At 44.8% G+C, this 20191-nt stretch overlaps 1 protein-coding gene across 2 annotated transcripts in view; it reads right to left on the bottom strand.

Annotated features, from left to right (window-relative positions):
• Positions 1-19642, bottom strand: part of TRANK1 (tetratricopeptide repeat and ankyrin repeat containing 1) — an 80557-nt gene extending 60915 nt beyond the window's left edge. For both annotated transcript variants that reach the window (XM_087824870.1, XM_087824871.1), the window contains exon 1: positions 19620-19642. In XM_087824870.1, coding sequence (XP_087680996.1) covers positions 19620-19642 — 23 coding nt within the window. The remainder of the gene's footprint in view (positions 1-19619) is intronic.
• Between the last annotated feature and the right edge of the window lie 549 nt (positions 19643-20191).

Raw genomic sequence — 20191 nt, 5'->3', positions numbered from 1 at the left:
GTGATCATCTTTTCCCATTGGCTAGTGGGAAGGCATTCTGGTCGTCACCAAGTGTCCCCTTCTCAGCAGCCTCCCTAAAGAGCAGCCTCACTGGGATGGGTGCCTTTCTTCCAGGAAACTCAGACTTACTACCTCCATTCCGGGTTTGGCTCTCAAGAATGCCCCTCCACATTTCCATAGACTCAGGTCCTGTTTATGGTCCTAATTTCTCCGGGAAAGATCTCCAAATGTAAACAAGAGGATCTTATGTCTTCTAAATATGGAAGATACGTTATTGAAACCTCACTAGATGGAGCCCTATCGCAGGAAGAACAATCAGTGAGACTAAGCAAACCTAAGCTTCAAACCCAAAACTCTCCTTCACTGAGTCCCCAGTTGGCTTCCCCCACTATGCCTTCCAAAATGGTGCTTTGGTTTCACTCTAGAACCTTCTACCTGGCCAAAATTCACTGGTGACCTATTTGGTACTTGGTGGGCTGAGGTACTGATATGGAGTTGTCAGCCCCTTTGAAAGGCCATGGTGCTGGAATTCAGCAACGTGGGGCCTGTTGGCTCCGTGATACCCAGATGGGGTCAGGTAAGTGGTTCCCAAAATGTCAGTTTCCTTGGCGGGGGTGTATGGTTCTCTACTTTCTAGCTGGTCAACTAGAGAGGAAACTCTCTGATGTCCAAAGTCTTTAACCTGGTCCTGTGTGTGCTTTGGCTTCATCTCACAGTGATAAGAGCATTGTGCCTGGTTTCCTCTCAGCCATTTCCTAGCTGTGAAACTATGGGCACATCGCCTGACCCCTCAGCTTCATTTTCTTCATCAGCAAAACAGGGCTGATTTAAGGGTTAAATGAAATAGTGTAAGTTATGCACAGAGTGAGTTTAGCTCAATAGAAATCACCCCAATTGCTCTAGGTCTGTGCTGTCCAATACAGAAGCCACCAGCTCCACATGACTATTATACATTTAAGTTTTAAAAATAAGTTTATACCCCCTTCACCCATTTTTCCCAATCCCCACCCCCATCTATGGCAACCACCAATTCATTTCCTGTATCTATAAGCTTGGATTTGTTTGTCTTAGATTCCACGTATAAGAGAAATTGATTATACGGTACTTGTCTTTCTCTGATTTACTTCACTTTGCCTTTGAGGTCCGTCCATGTTGTTGCAAATTTCAAGACTTCATTTTTTTTAGAAATAAATAATATTTTTTACCCATTCATCCACTGATGGACATTTAGGCTATTTCCCTATCCTGGCTATTGTAAATAATGCTGCAATGAACAGGGGGTGCACACATGTTTTCGAGTGTTTTTGGTTTTTCTGGATAAATACCCAAAAGTGGAATTGCTGGATCATGTAGTAGTTCTATTTTTAATTTTTTTAGGAACCTCCATACTGTTTTCCATAGTGGCTGCACAATTTATATTCCCACCAACACTGCATGACCCTTTTCTCCATGTCCTCACCCACATGTGTTGTCTTTTTTATAATAGCCATTCTAACAGGTGATATATCATTGTGGTTTTGATTTGCATTTCCCTGATGATTAGTGATGTTGGGCATCTTTTCATGTAACTGTTGGCTGTCCAAATATCTTCTTTGGGAGAAAAAATGTCTATCCATTTTTTTAATCAAATTATGTTTTTTTCTGCTTTTGAGTTGTGTTCTTTATATATTTTGGATATTTGCCCCTTCTCAGATATATGACTTGCAAATATTTTCTCCCATTCAGGAGGTTGCCTTTTCAATGTGTTGATGGTTTCCTTTGCTATGCAGCTCTTCAGTATGATCTAGTTCCATTTATTTACTTATTTTTCTTTTCTTGCTTTTCTTTTTGGGATCAGATTCAAATGCTCACCACCAAGATCTATGTAAGGAGCTTGCCGCCTAGGCTTCCTTCTAGGAATTTTATGGTTTCAGGTCTTACGTTCAAGCCTTTGATCCATTTTGAGTTAATTTCTGTGTATGGTGTAAGGTAGTGGCCGAGTTTCATTCCTTTGCACATGGCTGTCCAGTTCCCCCACCACCATTTACTGAAGAGACTGTCCTGTCCCCCAGTGTGTATCTTGGCTCCTCTGTCAGACATTAATTGACCATATAGGCATGGGTTTATTTCTGGGCTCTCTATTCTGTTCCACTGATCTCCATGCCTGTTTTTACACCAATATCATACTGTTTTTACTTGCTATTTTAAATAACATTTAATCAATGTTATCAAAACAAGACTCTTTAAGGGCTTAATTGAAGAACACAAAATATTTCCACTGTGCTTACAAATATAATAAACACTATTCACATCAGAATTTGGGGGTTTTTTTGTACTCTTCTAGAAACCAAGAGTGGGCTGTTGATATTCTATATGCAAACATCACATGTATTCATGCATTTACGTTTCTGCTTTTTCTTGGTACCATCATGTCACAGGGAAAGTGAACTGCCACCCCAGAAGGCTTTGTGCATCTTAAGAGGATTTACTGACAGTTACATTCTCTTTATAGGGAAGGATGCTCTTTATCTCTGCCTTATAACACAGAGGGCTCTGTTGTTGAGTCTTTTTTAAAAAAAACTGGGTGGTCTATTTATAGGATGAAATTATTAAATACAAGTGGTAATAATTTAACATAATGACGGTACGCTTGAGCACTGACTACAGGCTTTACATCATCAAGTCATTTCATTCTTGCAAGTAGCCCCATGAAGTAGGCATGACTGTGTCCCCATTTGACATATAGGAAAACTGAGGCAAACAGAGGTTAAGCTACCTACCACAGTCACACAGAAAGTGGTGGAGCTGGAATCTGACTCTAAGAGCTCAACTACACACTGAAGGGCCAAGACAGAGGCCAAAGTTCAGCACCCAGTCAAATCACTACACTATGTGTTAGTCTGGCCGGCACTCACTCCCCTGCACTTTCGCTTTTGTTAATGATACAAAAGCTGAAAGATAAGTAGAGATGGTTTCACAGCTGCAGCACTGGCTTTCAGTCAGTTTCACTACGTACATAAGAGAATTCAAGGTCCAGTTGTTGGGAGGTGTCATCGGCTGCCTAGCTACACCCAAGGAAGCAGAAGTAAGAGAAATACAAGTGCACTGAGTAGTCTTTGAAACAAACAAGTCTGAAGGAAAGCAGACCCAGGTTGTTGTGGTTTTTATCATTCATTGTGTGTATGCCCTTGAAATTATGTAACTAACTTACAGGAACAGAGCAAAAACTGCCAACAGGAGTGGGCTCGGGGGCAGCTGAGGTAGGCAGAGGAAGGCTTTACCTTCATAAGTTATCTGGGTACCACTTGAAGACTTGAAAGCAAATTAGTTTCCTTTTTTGGTGTTTGGTGGTTTTCTTTTTTTAAATGAAATCCTTTCAAAGGACTCTAAAAGCAATCACTGATCCAAAATCAACTCTGGCAGGGTCAACAAGAGTTGCCGATGGGGCAACATGGGAATGAAGGGCAGGAAAAACCAACTCCAGAGCTTTTATTCAAAATTTACTTTGCCTTACAGAAATACTGAGCTTTGGTTTCAAATATAAATGCATATAATATGGAATTTTTACACACACACACACACACACACACACACACACACATAGCCTAGCCTCTGAGAGGAACCATTCTAATGGGGTAAAAGTACATGCCCTATGAAGGAATTTGGGGGAAACACATGAAAGCCTGAACATGGGTCACTTGCGACTATCAGGACGTACCAAGCAGAAATACATTCTATAGGAAAATACATCCTGTGAGGCAAATGTAGTATTATGAACCCTTACAGTGTTCCAGCGCCGGCAGCAGCCGCCGGGCAGGGTGGGGCAGCAGCTGATGCAGACAGCCTTTCTCCCCTCTAGAACAGAAGGAGGCATCCCTACACCAGGGCTGGAAAAGAGATGTCTCTGCTGCAACCAAGCCAGAGTCAGGAGGTTGCCTCTTCTGCTTGTGTTTAAGGGGTGGGGGTACACCATGGGGAGGTTGAAGAGTTAGGTAAAGAAAAGAGAGCAGAGGTGAGTTTAAAATTTTCTTCAAGTGCCATCTCTGTCGTTACCAGGATATTTAGCAAATCTGGGGCTGCCTCCATATACATTAGTCTGGCAGTAATTTTCCTTATAGCATGCACCAAGGGAGCCATACTGTCCCCCAAAGGGGTGAAAAATGGTTCTTGAGGAGTGAAAATTTTTATTCTTTTTATGTACAAAGCACAGATATGTATACAATGCACAACTAGATATACAATGTATCTGTGGTTTTAAAATTTCATGGGGGTAGAAAGCTGTATTAGAAAAAAAAAAAAAAAAAGCTTACACGGTTGGAGGCAGTCTAGAAGGAAAAAAAATTGTTAAGAAACATTGCCCTAGTGGAACCTGAGATTAAAGAACTGTTAAAAGTAAACAAAAGATCCATCTACAGATGAATGGATAAGCATAATGTGGTATTCACATACAACAGAATTCTGCCTTAAAAAGGCAATTCTGGCACAGGCTACCAAAATAGATGAACCTGGAGGACATATGCTAAGTGAAGTAAGCCAGTCACAAACAGATAAATACTGTCTGATTCCACTTACATGAGATACCTAGAACAGTCAACTTCATAGAGACAGAAAGTAGAATAGTTGCCATCTATAGAAAATAGGTGGCTGCCAGGGGCTGGGGGAGGAAGCAGAGTTGTTGTTTGATAAGTATAGAGTTTCCATTTTCCAAGTGCTGGAAATCCATCATGCTTAACATTACCGAGCTGTACACTTAAAATGGCTAAGATGGTAACTTTGATGTTGCATGTTTTTTGCCACAATTAAAAATTTTTTAGCCCGGCTGGGCGTGGTGCAGCGGTTGAACGTCAATCTAGGATCCATACCAGTCAGGGCACATGCCTGGGTTGCGGGCTTGATCCCCTGTCGGGGGCGTGCAGGAGGCGGCTGATCGATGGCTCTCTCATCATTGATGTTTCTATCCCTCTCTCTCCCTCTCCTTTCCTCTCTCTGAAATCAATATAGATATATTAGAAGAAAAATAAAATTTAAAGTAAAAACAAACCAAAAACCCAGAAAGGAAGAAAATGAAACACTAATACTCCAGTGTAAAATAATATTTTCCAGCTTGATATTTCTAGTCCAACTCTGACAGAAAATTTATTTCTCTATGTGTACTATGCTATAGGCCAAGACAGCCAAAATATGGCAGCAGACCAAAACCTCCCGTCTCACAGTGGTACTGACTTACACGCACATCCAGGAAAGGGAAGGAGGCCAAGATACTAACTTACCAACCCAGGCTAACTGCTGACCCTACCGAGAAGACAGCAAGCAAAACCTATCCTCCCATCAGGGTGATCACTTCATAAGTTACGTAAATGTCTAATCACTATGTCGTACAACTGAAACTACTAGAATATTGTATGTCAATAATTGTACGGAATAATTCTGTGTAATTAAAAAATAAAAAATTATTTTTAAAAACCATGCTCCAAATCCTTTCTCAGTATATATCAAATCATCACTTAAAATAAGTACCTTACAATTTTGTCAGTTACACCTCCATAAAACTGGGGGGGAAACATCCTCCAGAAGGCATCACATGCATGTGGTTGACAGTACTCAAAGGGTAATTTCTGTGACCACAAAAAAAATTATGCAAATAATGTATTTGGGCTGATAGTCAAATTGTCAGACAACATACATCAACACATTACCTTGAAAAGGCCCAATTTATTTCTTTTAACACTGTCATTGAAGTAAAACACAGTACTGTGCATTACATGCATTAATCTTAGGTGCTCAGATCAGTGACGTTTTAACACATGTAACCCCCATACAGATCAATATATAGTACACTGCCAGGTCCCAGGCGGTTCCCTCTTGCCCCTGCCTCCTGTAAACATACCTTCACCACTGTTTTGACCTCTAAACTATAAATTAGTTTTGCCTGCTCTTGAACCTCAGTTACACAGTGGAAATTCTTGAGTCTGGTTTCTTTCCTTAAACATTGTATGTGGAAGACTCACCGATGTTACTGTGTGTATCAGTAGTTCATGTATCTTATTGCTGTGCAGTGTTTCATTGCATAATTTATACCATAATTTATCCATCCCATTGATGGATGCTGGATTGTTTCCAATTTGAGGTAATTATGAATAAAGTCGTTATATAAACATTCTTGCATATGTCTTCCATCATCTGCATTTCTTTTAAGTGCATAACCCAGGGGTGGAATCGCTGGGTCACAGAGTGCTGTGCTGTATAGTTTTGTAGATACTACCAGTTTTTCAGGTGGTTGGACCAATTTGTAGTCTCAATAGCAGGGTGTTGGGAGTATAAATTGCCAACATTTGTCAATACTAGGTATTATCAGTCTTCTCAATTTTAACCAATGTGGTATCTCACTGTGATTCTAATTCGTATTTTCCTGGTGCCTAATGATGTTGTTTGCTTTGACATAAAGATATGAGCCACATGACTGTCCCTTTTTGGAGGGCCAAACAGACCCAACCTTAAAAGTAAAGAGTTATTTGTTTTGTTTTTAATAAGTAACCACTAGACAACAATATGCCAGACCCACTTTAGCTCATTATTTAATCAATATATCACTACTTGACAGCAGGGAGAGGAGTGGACTCTGGCCTGGACACCCAACAACCATTACTCAACTAAACAGCACACAAATAACAAGGTCAGGAAATAAATTTTCTAGGGGCTTTACAAATAAGTGGCTAATGAGACTTCAGTGGATTCTATAGCAATAGCATGGTGTCACTGTAAAAACTAAAAGCAGGTTAAACTTCTATGGCAGAAACTAGAAAGTTGGCCCTGAATATCAATTAACGGTGCTTATAACTCAGAAAGCCCGGACACTACCCATCTGGCTGTAGTGAACCATCTTGGGGCCTTTAAAGTGGCTACTCCTGCCTAACTGAACCCCTGTTGTTTCCATTACCGCTCCCTCACCCCTAGAGCTGCTGGCCTTTTGGGAAGCCAACCCCAGCCCTGGTCTCTGAGGAGGGTCTAATGAGCAAAACCCATCTCCCTGCCAGGGACTGGTTCAGGACTGGGTGTGGGACTCAATTTTGGCCCTTGAAACTTAGAGATGTTTGTTGGAGGCTTCTGGGAACAGTTTTTCTAACCATTCTGAATAAGCTTCCAGAAGCAAATCTCTGTCATTTGGGGCGCCAGCCAGTGTAGACGTGAGGCTGTGAATGTCGACACCGCAAGCGCACATGTGCAGCCCCAAATTTCAGCCTGAGGACAAAGCCGACACCAAATGGAAGAGAAGAGAGCCCAGGGAATCACAGGACAGTATGTGGGTACCACTGCTTTGGGAGAATCCTGAGACCTGCCTTATTTGTGTGTCTATTTACATTTTAAACTAAAACTAAACTCAATTAAAAGTTTCAGTTCCTCAGTCATTGTCACCACATTTCAGGTGCTGAGTAGTCACATGTGGATACCGTACTTAACAGATACAGAATATCCCCAACCCTGAGAAAGTTCTATTGGAGAGTAGGTTCCAGATAGAATAGTGACCTGGGTACAACATCTGGAACATTATTTTCCTACTCAGTCAGAAATGCAGCCTTTGTTGTGTGAGAGTGGTAGATATGAGGGTGTTGCCCCAGGTATTGGTGTGTGCAGTCTCTGCCCAGGACTGGAGACCCCCACATCACGCACTCCCATTCCCACCACTGAGCACCGTGTGTCTTTCCATCCCACACAACACCTAATACGCAGAGATTAGTTATACCTGCAACCAGGGACTAAGTTCTCTGGGAGTTACTTCTGCAGCCTTTTTGGATAGAATGTGGGGTCGCGGGTTGTGCTGAGTAAGCCGGGCTGGATCTCCTCCAAGCATCCCTTAGTGCCCGCAGCAGTACAACTAGAAACCAGCACACTGCTCCACAGCTTCCCCACAAACCCAGAACCTTAAGTTTCTATCTCGCTTACTCCCTTAACAGAGCAAAGCCTTGCAAAATCAAGGGGCAACCTAAGAGAACTGCTACTGCCTTGTAAAGCAAGCATGGAGAAAATCTCCTGGCATGGTGTCACAAAGCAACGTGGGTTTTTTTATTTGAGGGGGGATTAAATCGTTTTCTTCTGCCCTTGCAGTCTTATCCCAGCTGAGTAACTGTTTAGAATTTTCAATACAGCCAACTCTAGAGCCCTAAGTTTCCCTGGATATGCACATTAAGGCTTGACTCACCTCCAACTGACTCCTCTTGTTCCCCCAAACAACCAGTATTTCAAAACATGGGTGTTTTTTAAATTCTAGATCATAAATGAAACACTTTGCTATGTGGAGAAAAGCAGGAAGAGGACTCCTGGGAAGGTTAATTATATTCACACTGCTTTACAACTGAATTTTATAAGCTTAAATTAATACAGGAATAAGATAACAATATATCTGTTCAACCTGAGGGGACAGACACAGATTTTCAAGGAAAAACTAGGGTAATAAAAAAAAAAATTTAATGAAAAAATATGTAAGTATAGGTATATAAAAATTTCTCATAGATTTTTTTAAAGGCTCCAAACAGAATAACCACTAACACTCATAAAATTGCAAGACTTACATGGATTAAAAAATTTTAAAAAAATACTTCACTCAAAAAAAGTCTTGATTTTTAAAAATACCCAACACATTTCTGTTTGAGCAAATTCACTCTTATAAAATGTCAAATCCTCTCCATATTAATGAACATATAGTTTCAACAGAATTTCTATTTAAGAAACAGGATGTCTGCCATGCTGGAGTGGTTCAGTGGTTGAGCATCAACCTATGAACTTGGAGGTCACAGTTCGATTCCTGGTCAGGGCACACGCCTGGGTGGAGGGCTTGATCCCCAGTGGGGGGGGTGCAGGAGGCAGCCAATCAATGACTCTCTCATCACTGATGTTTCTATCTCTCTCTCCCTCTCCCTTCCTCTCTCTGAAATCAATAAAGACATAAAAATTTAAAAAAAGATGTTTAAGGAAATTAAGGAAAAAATTCTCAACTTCATCAAAAAGAACAAACCAGAATAGCTAAGATATTTTTAATAAGAGAAGTAGGAACAGAAAATCTTCTCTACCAACTTTAAATTGCATTTTCAAAGTTATCTAATTTTTAAAGTGTGATACTAACATAAGAGTAAGGAGATCAATGGAACAAATGGAATATAGAGAAATAACGTGTGCTACAAAAGAATTCCATCCATGATAACAGTGGCTTTTTAAATCAATAGGGAAAGAATGTATCAGTTGGTACAACTAGCTAGATATTTGGAATAGAAGTTAAATCTCTCCTTCATACCATGTGGTAGACCAATAATGGGCACCCCCCCCCCAAATGTCCATGCCCCAAACCCCAGAACCTGTGAAAACATTACACTACAGGGCAAAAGGACTTTGTAGGTATAATTAGGATTACAGACCTTAAGATAAGAATAGTATCCTGAATGATCTGATGAGCTCATTCTAGCTCATGAACCCTTGAAAGCAGAGAACTTCATCTGGCTAGAGGGAGGAAGGAAGGAGAGACTAGCAGCAGCCATGAGAAAGACGGCCCATCACTGCATGAATTGAGGATGAATGTGGCCTTGGAAACTGAGAGGTTCCTGGGTGACAGTCAGTAAGGAAACAGGAACCTCAGCCCTACAGCTGCAGGGAACTGGACCCTGCAAACAGTATGAATGAACCCGGAGGAGGATTCCTTGGGACTCTGGAAGAGCCCAGCCAACACCTCGATTTCCGCCTGTGAAATGTGCCAGGTTAACCCAGACTTCTGACCTACAGACTGTGAGATTATTACATAATGAGTATTGTTTTAAGCCACTAACTTGGCGATCATCTGTTATGGCAACAATGGAAAACTAATACACATCATATAGCAAATTCGTTCTAAATGAATGAAAAAATGTTAGTGTAAAAAAAACACACACCATAGCATAAATTGTTTAATTGTCTAACTACTATGTTGTACACTTGACACTAATATAAAATACGGAATGTCAATTGTAATTGAAAAGTAAAATTTTTTTTAAATGCACAGTAATAAAAAGCAACAAGCTGACACACACAGCAACATAAAAAATATCAGAAACATTATGTTAAGCAAAAGAAGTGATTCCACTTAGATCGAGTTCTAGAATTGGCAAATTTAAGAAATTGAAGAGAGGGAGAGCTATAGACTGGAAAGGGGCTCGAAAGCACTTCCTGGGCGACAGAAATGTTCTCTGTGACTGGGGTGGTGGCCACTTAGGTATATACAATTGTTAAAGCTTAATGGATAGTACACTTAAAATCTGTGCCTTTTATCACATGCAGAAACTTTATTTTCTTTTTTTAAAAAGCACTGAGAGAAAGAAACCATAAAAGTGATACCGTGGTAAATAGCTAGTTATTAACAACAGAAAGGAGCAAAGGGAGGGAGGGAGGGGGGGAGGGAGGGGAGGGAGGGAAAATGAAGACGCTTTCTATGTACTGATTTGGGAAAGTTTTCAAAATATATTTTTAAAAAGCAAATGCAGAATAGTGTGTACATTATGCTCCCTTTGGTGTAAATTTTTTTGAAAAGAGGGAAGGGCTGAATAAGAATACATATTTGCATTTGCTTGTATATGCATGAAGAAATTCTGGAAGGATCTACCAGAAATAAAGCTATTTACCCTTACTGTGGGGTGAGGGGTGGGCTGAGAAGGGAGACTACTCCCTCCTTTTCACTGTAAACTTTTTATATTTTTTTTATTCTTAAAATTACATAAATTCACAAGTTTTAATGCAACAACAAAAAATTTGTATGTAATCTTCACATTTGAGAAAGCCATTCTAATGACAACAAAAGCGGAAACCATAGAGTGACAGTCCTGAATTCATAAAAAATTTAAAACTTCTGGACATCAAAAAGCCTGGAAAGTAGTTTAATAACTAACACCCTCAATCAGCAAGCTTATGGGTGGGGAGTCACTGTCCTGTACTGCTGATGGCAGAATTAAGAGGTGAAGCTCCTGCCTACAGAAATGTTAAACACACAAACTTTTCACACAGCTCTTTAGCAGCTGGGAGTTGACTCTACAAACCTATCTTGTTCCAGTACAGGAGGATATTCACTGCCTTGTTCTTTGTAAAAGCAAGGGCCAGACAAATCCAAAAGCCCAACAACTGCGTTTTATATTTTTAAAAAGGTACAGCTTAGTACAGAATACCATACAGTTGTGAAAAACTACAAGGCAGGTCTAGATAGAGGAAGAGAAGTCAAAATGTGTAATTAAGGAGAATAAAGCAAGTCGGAGAACAGTTTGTAAAGCAACTTGGAGGGCCTGAGGATATATATTTGTGTGCGTGTGTGTGTGCACTTGACCTATGAGGAGGCTTTCTGGAAAGACACTTAAGAAACTAACGAGAGTGGTGATCTGAGGGAAGTAGCTCTGGGAATAAGACCACTCCTGCCTGAACTATGACACAATAAATTTCTGCATGTAATGCGAGTGTAAACCCTGCAACATTTACAGAACCTTTGCTTTGTTGACTCAGCATAGAGAAAATATTTGTTAGAAACATAGCCCTAGTATTTGCCTGTTTTCTCAGGGCTTTCCTGAAATGACCAGTCAGCTAAGCAGCTAAGAGAATCTATGAGACTCAGGCCTCGGATGAGGGTGGGAGGGGTCAGAGCTGGAACATCTGAAAAGGGCCCCAACTCTTTCCTTGTGATTGTTCCTTTGGGCTGAAGGGAATAGCACCTACTCCCAAACCCTAATAAACCCTTTTCAGCTGGAGAGCTGTCACCATGGTAAGCACCCTCTGGGATGGTTGCTCAGTTCACCACAGGCTGGGGCTCCTCCACAGGAGTGTGCCAACTGGGACTTTGGGAGGAGCTCCTCCAGTGGTGGAGCTGAGGTTGGAGGCTCCTTTTGGTCTTGCCCCTACCCTGTGAAAAAGCCACTTTGGGGTGAGAGAAGGCAATACTCAGACACAGGAGAGGCAGAAAGCGAGATGCCACTGCCTCTGAGGTCCAGCTGCTCCCCGGCCCCTTTCCTAATTACCAAAGACACCAACAGCTTTCCAGAACTTTCCTCTTTTGGCCTGAGTGGTTTGTTTTTTCTTTCATTCACTAGAAAGGAGAGTGGCTTGCCTATTTCACCCCTCAGGACAACTTCACATTAAACAAGGTCTATGTCAGGGGTGTCCTGCCCCACTCTCCTGGCGCCAGGTCTCCGAGCTCTGCGCTAGACCCTTGTTTTCCCGCTTTCCCCAGTATACTGAACTCTTAAGGCAGGAACTAAGTCTTACTATTTCTGCAACCCGAGGACTCAGGGTCGTTGCATGAATACATGATTTTCTGGCTCTTTACTTTGATCAGAGACAGGTGATTAAGCTGACGGAACGGGAAAGGAAGAAATGTTTGGGGGGGTGGGTAATTTCACTGGTGGTTTTGGATTTCTGACCATCTCCTGGAAAGCCAAAAAATGTTGAACTGTCAGCTGTTCCCTGGGAGGGCACACACTTAATAAAAGCCAACCAAGCAAAATACAAACCAGAAACCACCAGATAAATCCAACCAAAGTAAAACTGCCAAAGCTGCTAGCTACTTGGGGAAAACAAAGGAGAAAGATGTTTACACATTTATAAGTACCTGCTGAGAATTCAATGGTCAGCAAATAGTGCCACATATTCCCATGTGAAATTATAGTCCCTGAGATTCAGAAATGCTCAAAACAAAGAAAAATCCATTGATTAGTTTGGAGCTGGCAAACAGTAACATTTGTATACAAAGAAAAGAAGTTGAAAGAAACCTAAATAGGGTTGCTAGCTCTTTATTTTGCCAAATAAGAACTTTTTTTTTAAAGTGTACCATCTCTCCCCATAATTTCACAAAAGAAGGAGTATTTAACTCCAAAAAAAGGAGGAAAATATAAACTCAGACTTAAGAAAGCCATTCTCAAGGAAGGACGAGCAAAGAACCTTGCAGCACATTTTAGTCTTGGACAGCGTGAAGATGGTTTGGACCTTGAAAGGCAGATGTTCCAAGTCCCTAAAACCACACCAGGCCCCTGGAAGATGCTCACGAAATATTGCTAAAGGGCAAAGATGGATCAATTTCAACTCCTGGTTCTGCAGCGGAGTCTCCACATCACCTGACCTCCAAAGAGAAAGGCCGTAAGGATGCCTCCCTCCCAGCTGGTGGCCAGAGATGGGCACAATTTCTCCTCAGTGTGTGCCACAGACTGGTGTTTTTCCATTTTGCTATTTGAATTAGAGTAGTCCTGGGCAGCTACACAATAAAAAGTAAAATTTATTGAGTACTTACTATATTCCACATACTAAGCTCTTCTTGGGCATTTGCTCATTGAATGTCCCTAACAATGCCAGTGAGAGATGTACAATTATTATCCCAACTTCCCAGGTCAGAAAACAGGTTTATTCAAGGTGAAGGGACTTCTCCAAGCCAGGCACAAATCCAAGTTAGTACCAGAATCGGTGTTCACAAACTCTAGGAGAGACAAGGTGAACAAAGGGAGAGGGCAACAGGGGGAAAAAAGGAAGGATGGCCTTCAAAATTAAAATTAAATCCTGAATCCCTGCAAAAGCAAACCCAAAGAAAGCCCAAAAAGTTAGCATTCCACACTCTGCCTCAAGACAAACGAGGAAGTGAAGCATCAGCCAGCACAGATTGCTCATAAATCCTGACTCAGTAGCTGTGCTAAATCCAGGCTGCCCAACAAATGCCATATTCCTTTCATATTCCCCACTCTCCCCAGAGCATCTGGGAGCTACAGATGATTGTAAAGTTTGCAAAGTTTGGAGCCCCCAAGAGGGCACAAAGGCCTCCTGCAGCAGCCCTTGAACAAAGATGCTTTCTCATTCACAGAGAACTTGAATTGAATGATAGCAATCCAGTCATCCTCTTCTCCAGACCTCTCCCCACTCTCTACTGTAATATTTTAAATGCTGGTTAATGGCCTCCATTCCACCTCCCACCCTCAAAACCAAAGTAATCTACTTCTTCCTCCACCTGAATGAAGGTCAAGACAAACCCAGCAAGGGGGCTAAAACACATCCTCTGTGGCGTGGGGAGGGTCCAGAGGTGTCCAGGAAACCCCCATAAACAAAACAGTTTCCCCCAAACAGGAATCCCTGAAGGGGCAGCCCCTCAGCAGTGCTGGGAAAATCTGAATTCTAGCCCCAGTTCTAACACTAGCTAACAGTCCAGAAACATGAGTCCTTGAACTTGGCCTTGAAAAAAGTAGCCAGACTGAAAGATCTATTCATCCACACTCCCAGTCTTCTAAATAAAACTCAGGTCTGTTAAAACACACACACACACACACACACACACACACACAGATACTTTCCATGGCTCCTAACTCTATTTAAAATAAAGCTCAAATAGCTCAGATTCCCATTCTAAGTCCTATATATGCATACAGACAGAGACACATCCTCAACTTACCTTTCTAGCATTCTCCAACACTATGTGCCCACAACGTTGTAGCACATGACCTCAAATTAATCTGGCTCCCTCCCTTTCACATGCCTTTGCACAGCAATGTAACAGGGCTGGGGCTAGTGTCAGAAGGATAGAAGAATATGAATGTGTCCCCCTGATAAAAAGAAAAACCCAGAAGCCTAGGATCAAGCCCCACTTTACCTCTGCCAGGCCTGGTGTCAGGTACCCAAATCACTTAACTCTAAGCTTCAGTTTCCTTACGGGAAAACAGAGACAGTATTGCCTACGTGACTGGACTCCTGTTTCCTCAATCAGTCAACAAACACTGAGTGCCAGGCCCTCTGCAGGATGCTTGGAATACACGAATGAACGAGACTGACCCAAAACACTGTGGCCCTTATGAAGTTTACATTCTGCTACAGGGAGATCTGTAAAGTGGGGATCACTCATAATAGTTCTGTGAGATAAGATAATATATGAAACACACTTAACATAGAGCCTGGCACAGAATCAACTATTATGAAGATGACACCATTACTCTTAAAAAGAAGCTGCTCCTTTTACCTGGAATGTCTGTCTCTCCCTCATGGAGCCCCTCAATCTGCCTGCTAGAAGTTCTCTTCACCTGTCGAGGCACAGCTCAAAACTGACCTCCCAAATGTCCCCCTGGGAAGGATCCAGGGGCTGGGAACTCTCTAGGAGTGCTTGTCTGCATCTCCGCTAATCCTTTCTCACGGGTCTGCCTGGCAGTAATTGTGTTCCACCACTGTTAGCAGTGCCTATGTGTTATATGTTTACATCTTCCATGGGACAGGGCCCTGAGTTTTGTGAAGGGTGACACTGCTGTGAAAAACAGAAAGCAAAAAGAAGTAAGAAGAGGTAAGACACTGAGGGGAGAAGAGGCATATTAGACAGAAAGTCTGAGGCCAGAATAAGGGGAACCTTAGTACCTGGCCTGTGAGTTCAGACTTGAGTGAGCCCTAGAAGTCACCAAATTTTAAGCCTCCAGGTAGAGTGGACCCTGATGGGCAGAGGATGAGCTGGCCCAACGGTGGCCAAAGAAGAGTGCCTTACAGGCCACAGCTGGACATGAAGCTCATCCCAGTTCAAGGCTATGATCCAAGTATTCTTGTCACAGAGAATCAAATTACCCAGTATAGCACTGTGAGTCTGTTTTCTGTGTTGTTCAGTTTCCTCCAAAATGGCCTGGTTTCCCCAAAATATGTCACTTTGACATGCTAATTATTTTGAATTAAATGTATTGAGAAATAGCCAGTGCAAGAAGGACACTCTGACCCTCCTTTGTGAGATAAATCTTCCTGTACCAGGAGGGTAGAAGGCACTCTTATCACCATACACAGGGAATTCAGGGCAGAGAAGGCTATATAAACAAACCTTGTTATTTCTTTACCAGTTTACTACCGCAAACCCAGACCCCTTTGTCTTATCATTGTTCACAATATATTGTTTCTTTGTCTAAAAGGTATAAAAGCTTCTTGCTTTGGTCACTTCTTTGAGTCTCATATTTTTATGGGCCTCCCATACACACAAAATTAAATTTATTTTTCTCCTCTGAATCTGTCTTCTGTCAATTTAACTATCAGAACAGCCAAAGAACCTAGCAGAGAAGACAGGAAAACATTTTCCACCCCCTATACCTCCAAAATGTCATCACCATTTTCTAGGGATAGCAATCCTACCCCCCCCCCTTCCAAATGCTGCCCCCATTGACAGGAGGACACAGTGCTTAAAAAAATACAAACATCTTAATCTAAATGTCTTTAGAACTTCAAACACAGACATAGCTAAACCTAGAATTGGTTTGGCTGACAGACACACAGGAGTCCCACCAGCTCACCAGGCTCTCAGGAGCTCAGATAAAGGTGCCATAGTGAGTACAGGTGGGCACTGATACTGAGGTTCAACACCCAGGCAAATGAGGAAGTAGATTCAGGTAAACTGAGTCAGGGTATCAGAGGTAAGGCTCATTCACACGTCCAGATTTTCCACAAAAACAAGGAAACGAGGCAATGTTTACTTAAGAAATTTAGACCCAAAAAAAGGTCTGGTCAAGCAGCATGGACAACCTCACTGACCAAAGGAAGAACACTGCTCTTGGTTTGGGCAACATGACATTTTGGGGTTCCAGAGATGCCTGTTTACCTGGTTCGATACTTTTAAAATTTTAAACCTGCCACTGCCACTGTCCCCACCTTCAATCTCTGCTATAACTTAAAGTGTCATCTTTGCTAAGGAGACTACTTCCCCTCAAATTCCTCTTTCATTTCTTGTAATAAAGATTTCTTGGCCTTAAGAACCTCAGGCTGTGCTCTAAGGAAACTTGATACAAAACCAATGACCTTACAGTCAATTGTGTCACTGGCTGGGAAATTGCAGGCAAGAAACTGACCTGTCGCTCCACTTCCCCATCTAAAACGGCAGAGAAGAGCTTGTTCCTTAAGGCCAACTAAAACAATGCCATACTCCTGACAACTGCCAGAGGCCCACATCCCAACCTCCACTTCAGTTCTTAAAAACATCCCGGGATCACTTTATCTTCCCCTCCCAAACAAGGGGCCTGCAGGCTTTACTCTAGCTGCTAAAAGAAACTTTATCCCAAGAAGCAAAGATCAAATAAGAGGGCATATACCACAGCAATGGGCCTTTGGTAGCAGCCATGGGAAAACACAAGTAAACAGCAAAGAGAACTTCAAGAATCCTACAAAAGCAAAGTCTCTATTTGGTCCCTCAGAGCCTTGCACTGGGAAGTCAAGAAAACTGGTATCTTCCCCCCCCCCCCCAAGAGAGTGTAAAGCCGGGGGGGGGGGGGGGGGGGGCATTGCTATGAGAGAGACACATCAACTGGTTGCCTCCCTCACACACCCCAACCTGGACCAGAGATAGAACCCAGGTGCATGCCCTTGACTGAGAACTGTACCCAAGACCCTTCGGTGTGCAGGCCGACATGCCAACCACACCGGCCAGGGCAAGAGAACTGGTATCTAATCCCAGATCCCCCACCAGTCACTAATAGGTGATGGGCCTTTGTTTCCTTATCTATAAAATGTTCATGGCCCAGCTCCTGACACAGCAGGTGTGAAATTCTGAGCAGAGACTTAAAGAATCCCCTTTGGAATTTATGAATCCAGAGTTTTGGGCAGCCTTGCAGCACTCTTAAAAAAAGAAGGGAAGCCCACCGGGCGTGGCTCAGCGGTTGAGCGTAGACCTAGGATCCAGGCCATCTGGGTTTGATTCCCAGTCAGGGCACATGCCCCGGTAGTGGGCTTGATCAATGACTCTCTCATCATTGATGTTTCTCTCTCTCTCTCTCTCTCTCTCTCTCTCCCCCTCTCCTTTCCTCTCTCTGAAATCAATAAAGGTATAAAAATAAAAATAAAAGGGAAAAAAAGCATAATTGAACAAAAACCATTATTCCCCTACACCACCCCTCCTTCCCCAGCACTCACACAAGGCCTCACTGGGCCCAGGGCAAGCAGCCAGGCTGGTGTAGGCAGACAGACCCAGAACCAGAGTAACTAGAAGCATCCTCCAGCCCGCCTTTGCAGCCACTAATGGTGTGAACCACAGAGCCGTGTAATGTGGTACTCTCATTACTCAGGCAAGAATTTCCTTACTCAAGTATGAATATCAGCCTCCATCTTTCCAACACCAACTCCTCCCTTCCCAAGTTACTTCCCAGGGAAAGGCTGGTATTCTCCTCGGCCTCTCCAGAGGTGTCCCAAAGAGAGCCTGCAGTTGCCACCTCAACTGATTAGTCACTCATAAAATCAAGTTAATGGATTATGCGTAGCTTGAAAAAGAAAAGAAAATATCACTGTGCCTCATCCTGTAGAGAATAAATACACTGTGAAGCTCTTGCTGCAGTTTTATACTTATGCTTGTATGGGGGTGGATGTGCATGTGGTCTCTGTTGCTGGTCTTTGTCACGCACATGCCTGACAAAGTGGGATCTGACTCTGGGGATGAATGCCACACACCCCAATCCCACCTCCGTCCCCTGTGGAAGACGCAAGGGCCAGCAAAGGGTACTGAGAACTCAAGCACCCATCTTGCAATTACACAAAACAGAACTGACTGGAAAACAACTGAAATAAACTTCTGGCTCTCCTTCAAGGTGGTACTTCCTTTAAGACACAAAACAGGATGCTCAACAAAAAAGCACAACGTCTGCTCAACAGCCTTGCCTAAGAAAGGTGCCCCGCACCTGGGAGGCTCAGCAGCGTCAGAGAATCTGGGTGCTGGGCGTGAGAGGCCCTTTTGCTCGCTGGTATTTCTTCCAGCTAAGGATTGATTGGACTAATAGCAACTGGGCTGGCGACCAAAGAAATCAGAGCCCCCTTTCTCTGTCCTCTTTTTAAAATTGTTTCCTTTATTATTCAAATTGCAAGTCTCCCTAAACATTTTCCCCAGGAAGCACCAGAGCTCGCTGCCTCCCAGAAACAAGCCCAGCTCGGAAGGGGGCTGGCCGGGGCTGCAAGCGGAAAGAGAGGCGCTATTTCAGCGGCGTTGCAAGTGCTCAGGGCTCGCCGTGGGTGCGCGCCTAGGGGGTGCTCAGCGCGCCTCCCAGGCTCCAAGTTAGAAAACGCACGGAAGCAGGAGCCTCGGGGCTTCTGAGGATTTCCCCTTCTCAGCCTTGGGCCCCTGCTGCTCCCCAGCCCTAGACTCGGTTAGCGGAGAACGTAGGGCGGCGCGGCCCCTTTCGGACAAGCCCCGCTCGCGATCGGGGTGCTGGGCAAGAGGCCTGCCCGGGGCTGGAACCGCGAGCCCCGCCGCCTGGACGCGGCCACTCTCCAAGTTCCCGGAGAATCCCGCCAGCCCGCCAGCCCGAGTGCGTGCCCGGGGGCGCGTCCGCAGGTCTCCCCGTCACAACGTCCCAGCGGCCCCGGGGTCCCCCAGGCGGTGGGAGGCGGGCGCGGGAGCCTCGGGTTCGGTCCCCGGGTGGGTGTGCGGCAGGCCGCGAGCCGCCGCAGTCCTGTCGCAGCGCGTGCCCTCGTCCCCCGGCGCCCGGAAGGCCGGAGCCGTTCTCCGCCCGAGCCCGCGCCACAGGCCCGGGTCTGCACCTGGATGAGCGCGGGGCACGGCCCGCTCGGCCTCCGCCTCTGGGGGCGCGGGCCCCCGCGCGCGGCCGCCTCCTGCCAGGAAGGGTGCGGGGCCCAGAAGGCCGGCGGCTCCCCCCGCGCTTCCCGCGCCGCTTACGCACCTAATTACCCGTGGGTCCCACATGGCCGGGGCCTGAGGGCCCGCGCCGGGCCCGCCGCCGCCGCCGCCTCGGGAGCCGCTTCCCGGCGGGCAGGGCGCGGCGGGCGGTGCGGAAGCCCGAGAGCCGCGGGCCTGGACAGGGGAGGCGCGTGCAGCGGCCGCGCGGAGCCCCCTGCTGCGGGTGGCGCGGCGCCCGGGCCGTGACGAGCTGGGCGGGGGCGCGGGAATCCCGGCGGCCGGCTGTGTGCAGCCGCAGACCTATTCCAAGTTTCCACGTAGTTGCCAGAGCCCCAGCCTGTCACGTGCACGCCCCGGGTGGGAGGGGGTGTTTGTCCCCGTGTTCAATAGCGGCGTTTCGACGTCCCTCACGCGGCGCGAGTGAGCGCCCCACGGGGGCCCTCCGCCGCCCCGGGGGCCCGGGCGCACACACTCCCCCCCACACGCTCGGGCGCCGCGCGCTCTGCTCTCCTCGGCGGGGCCGCCGCGACGGCCGCGGAAACTGAGGCCGGGCCGACGCCAGGGCCCAGACGCGCCTCTCCTCCCCTCGCTCCCTCCTCACAAAGAAACTGAGGC

This window comes from Miniopterus natalensis, chromosome 15 (assembly GCF_054644295.1).
Source record: "Miniopterus natalensis isolate mMinNat1 chromosome 15, mMinNat1.hap1, whole genome shotgun sequence".
Taxonomy (NCBI): Eukaryota; Metazoa; Chordata; class Mammalia; order Chiroptera; family Miniopteridae; genus Miniopterus; species Miniopterus natalensis.
The sequence above is the reverse complement of the archived record's forward strand: the minus strand, read 5'-3'. Positions and strand labels throughout refer to the sequence as shown.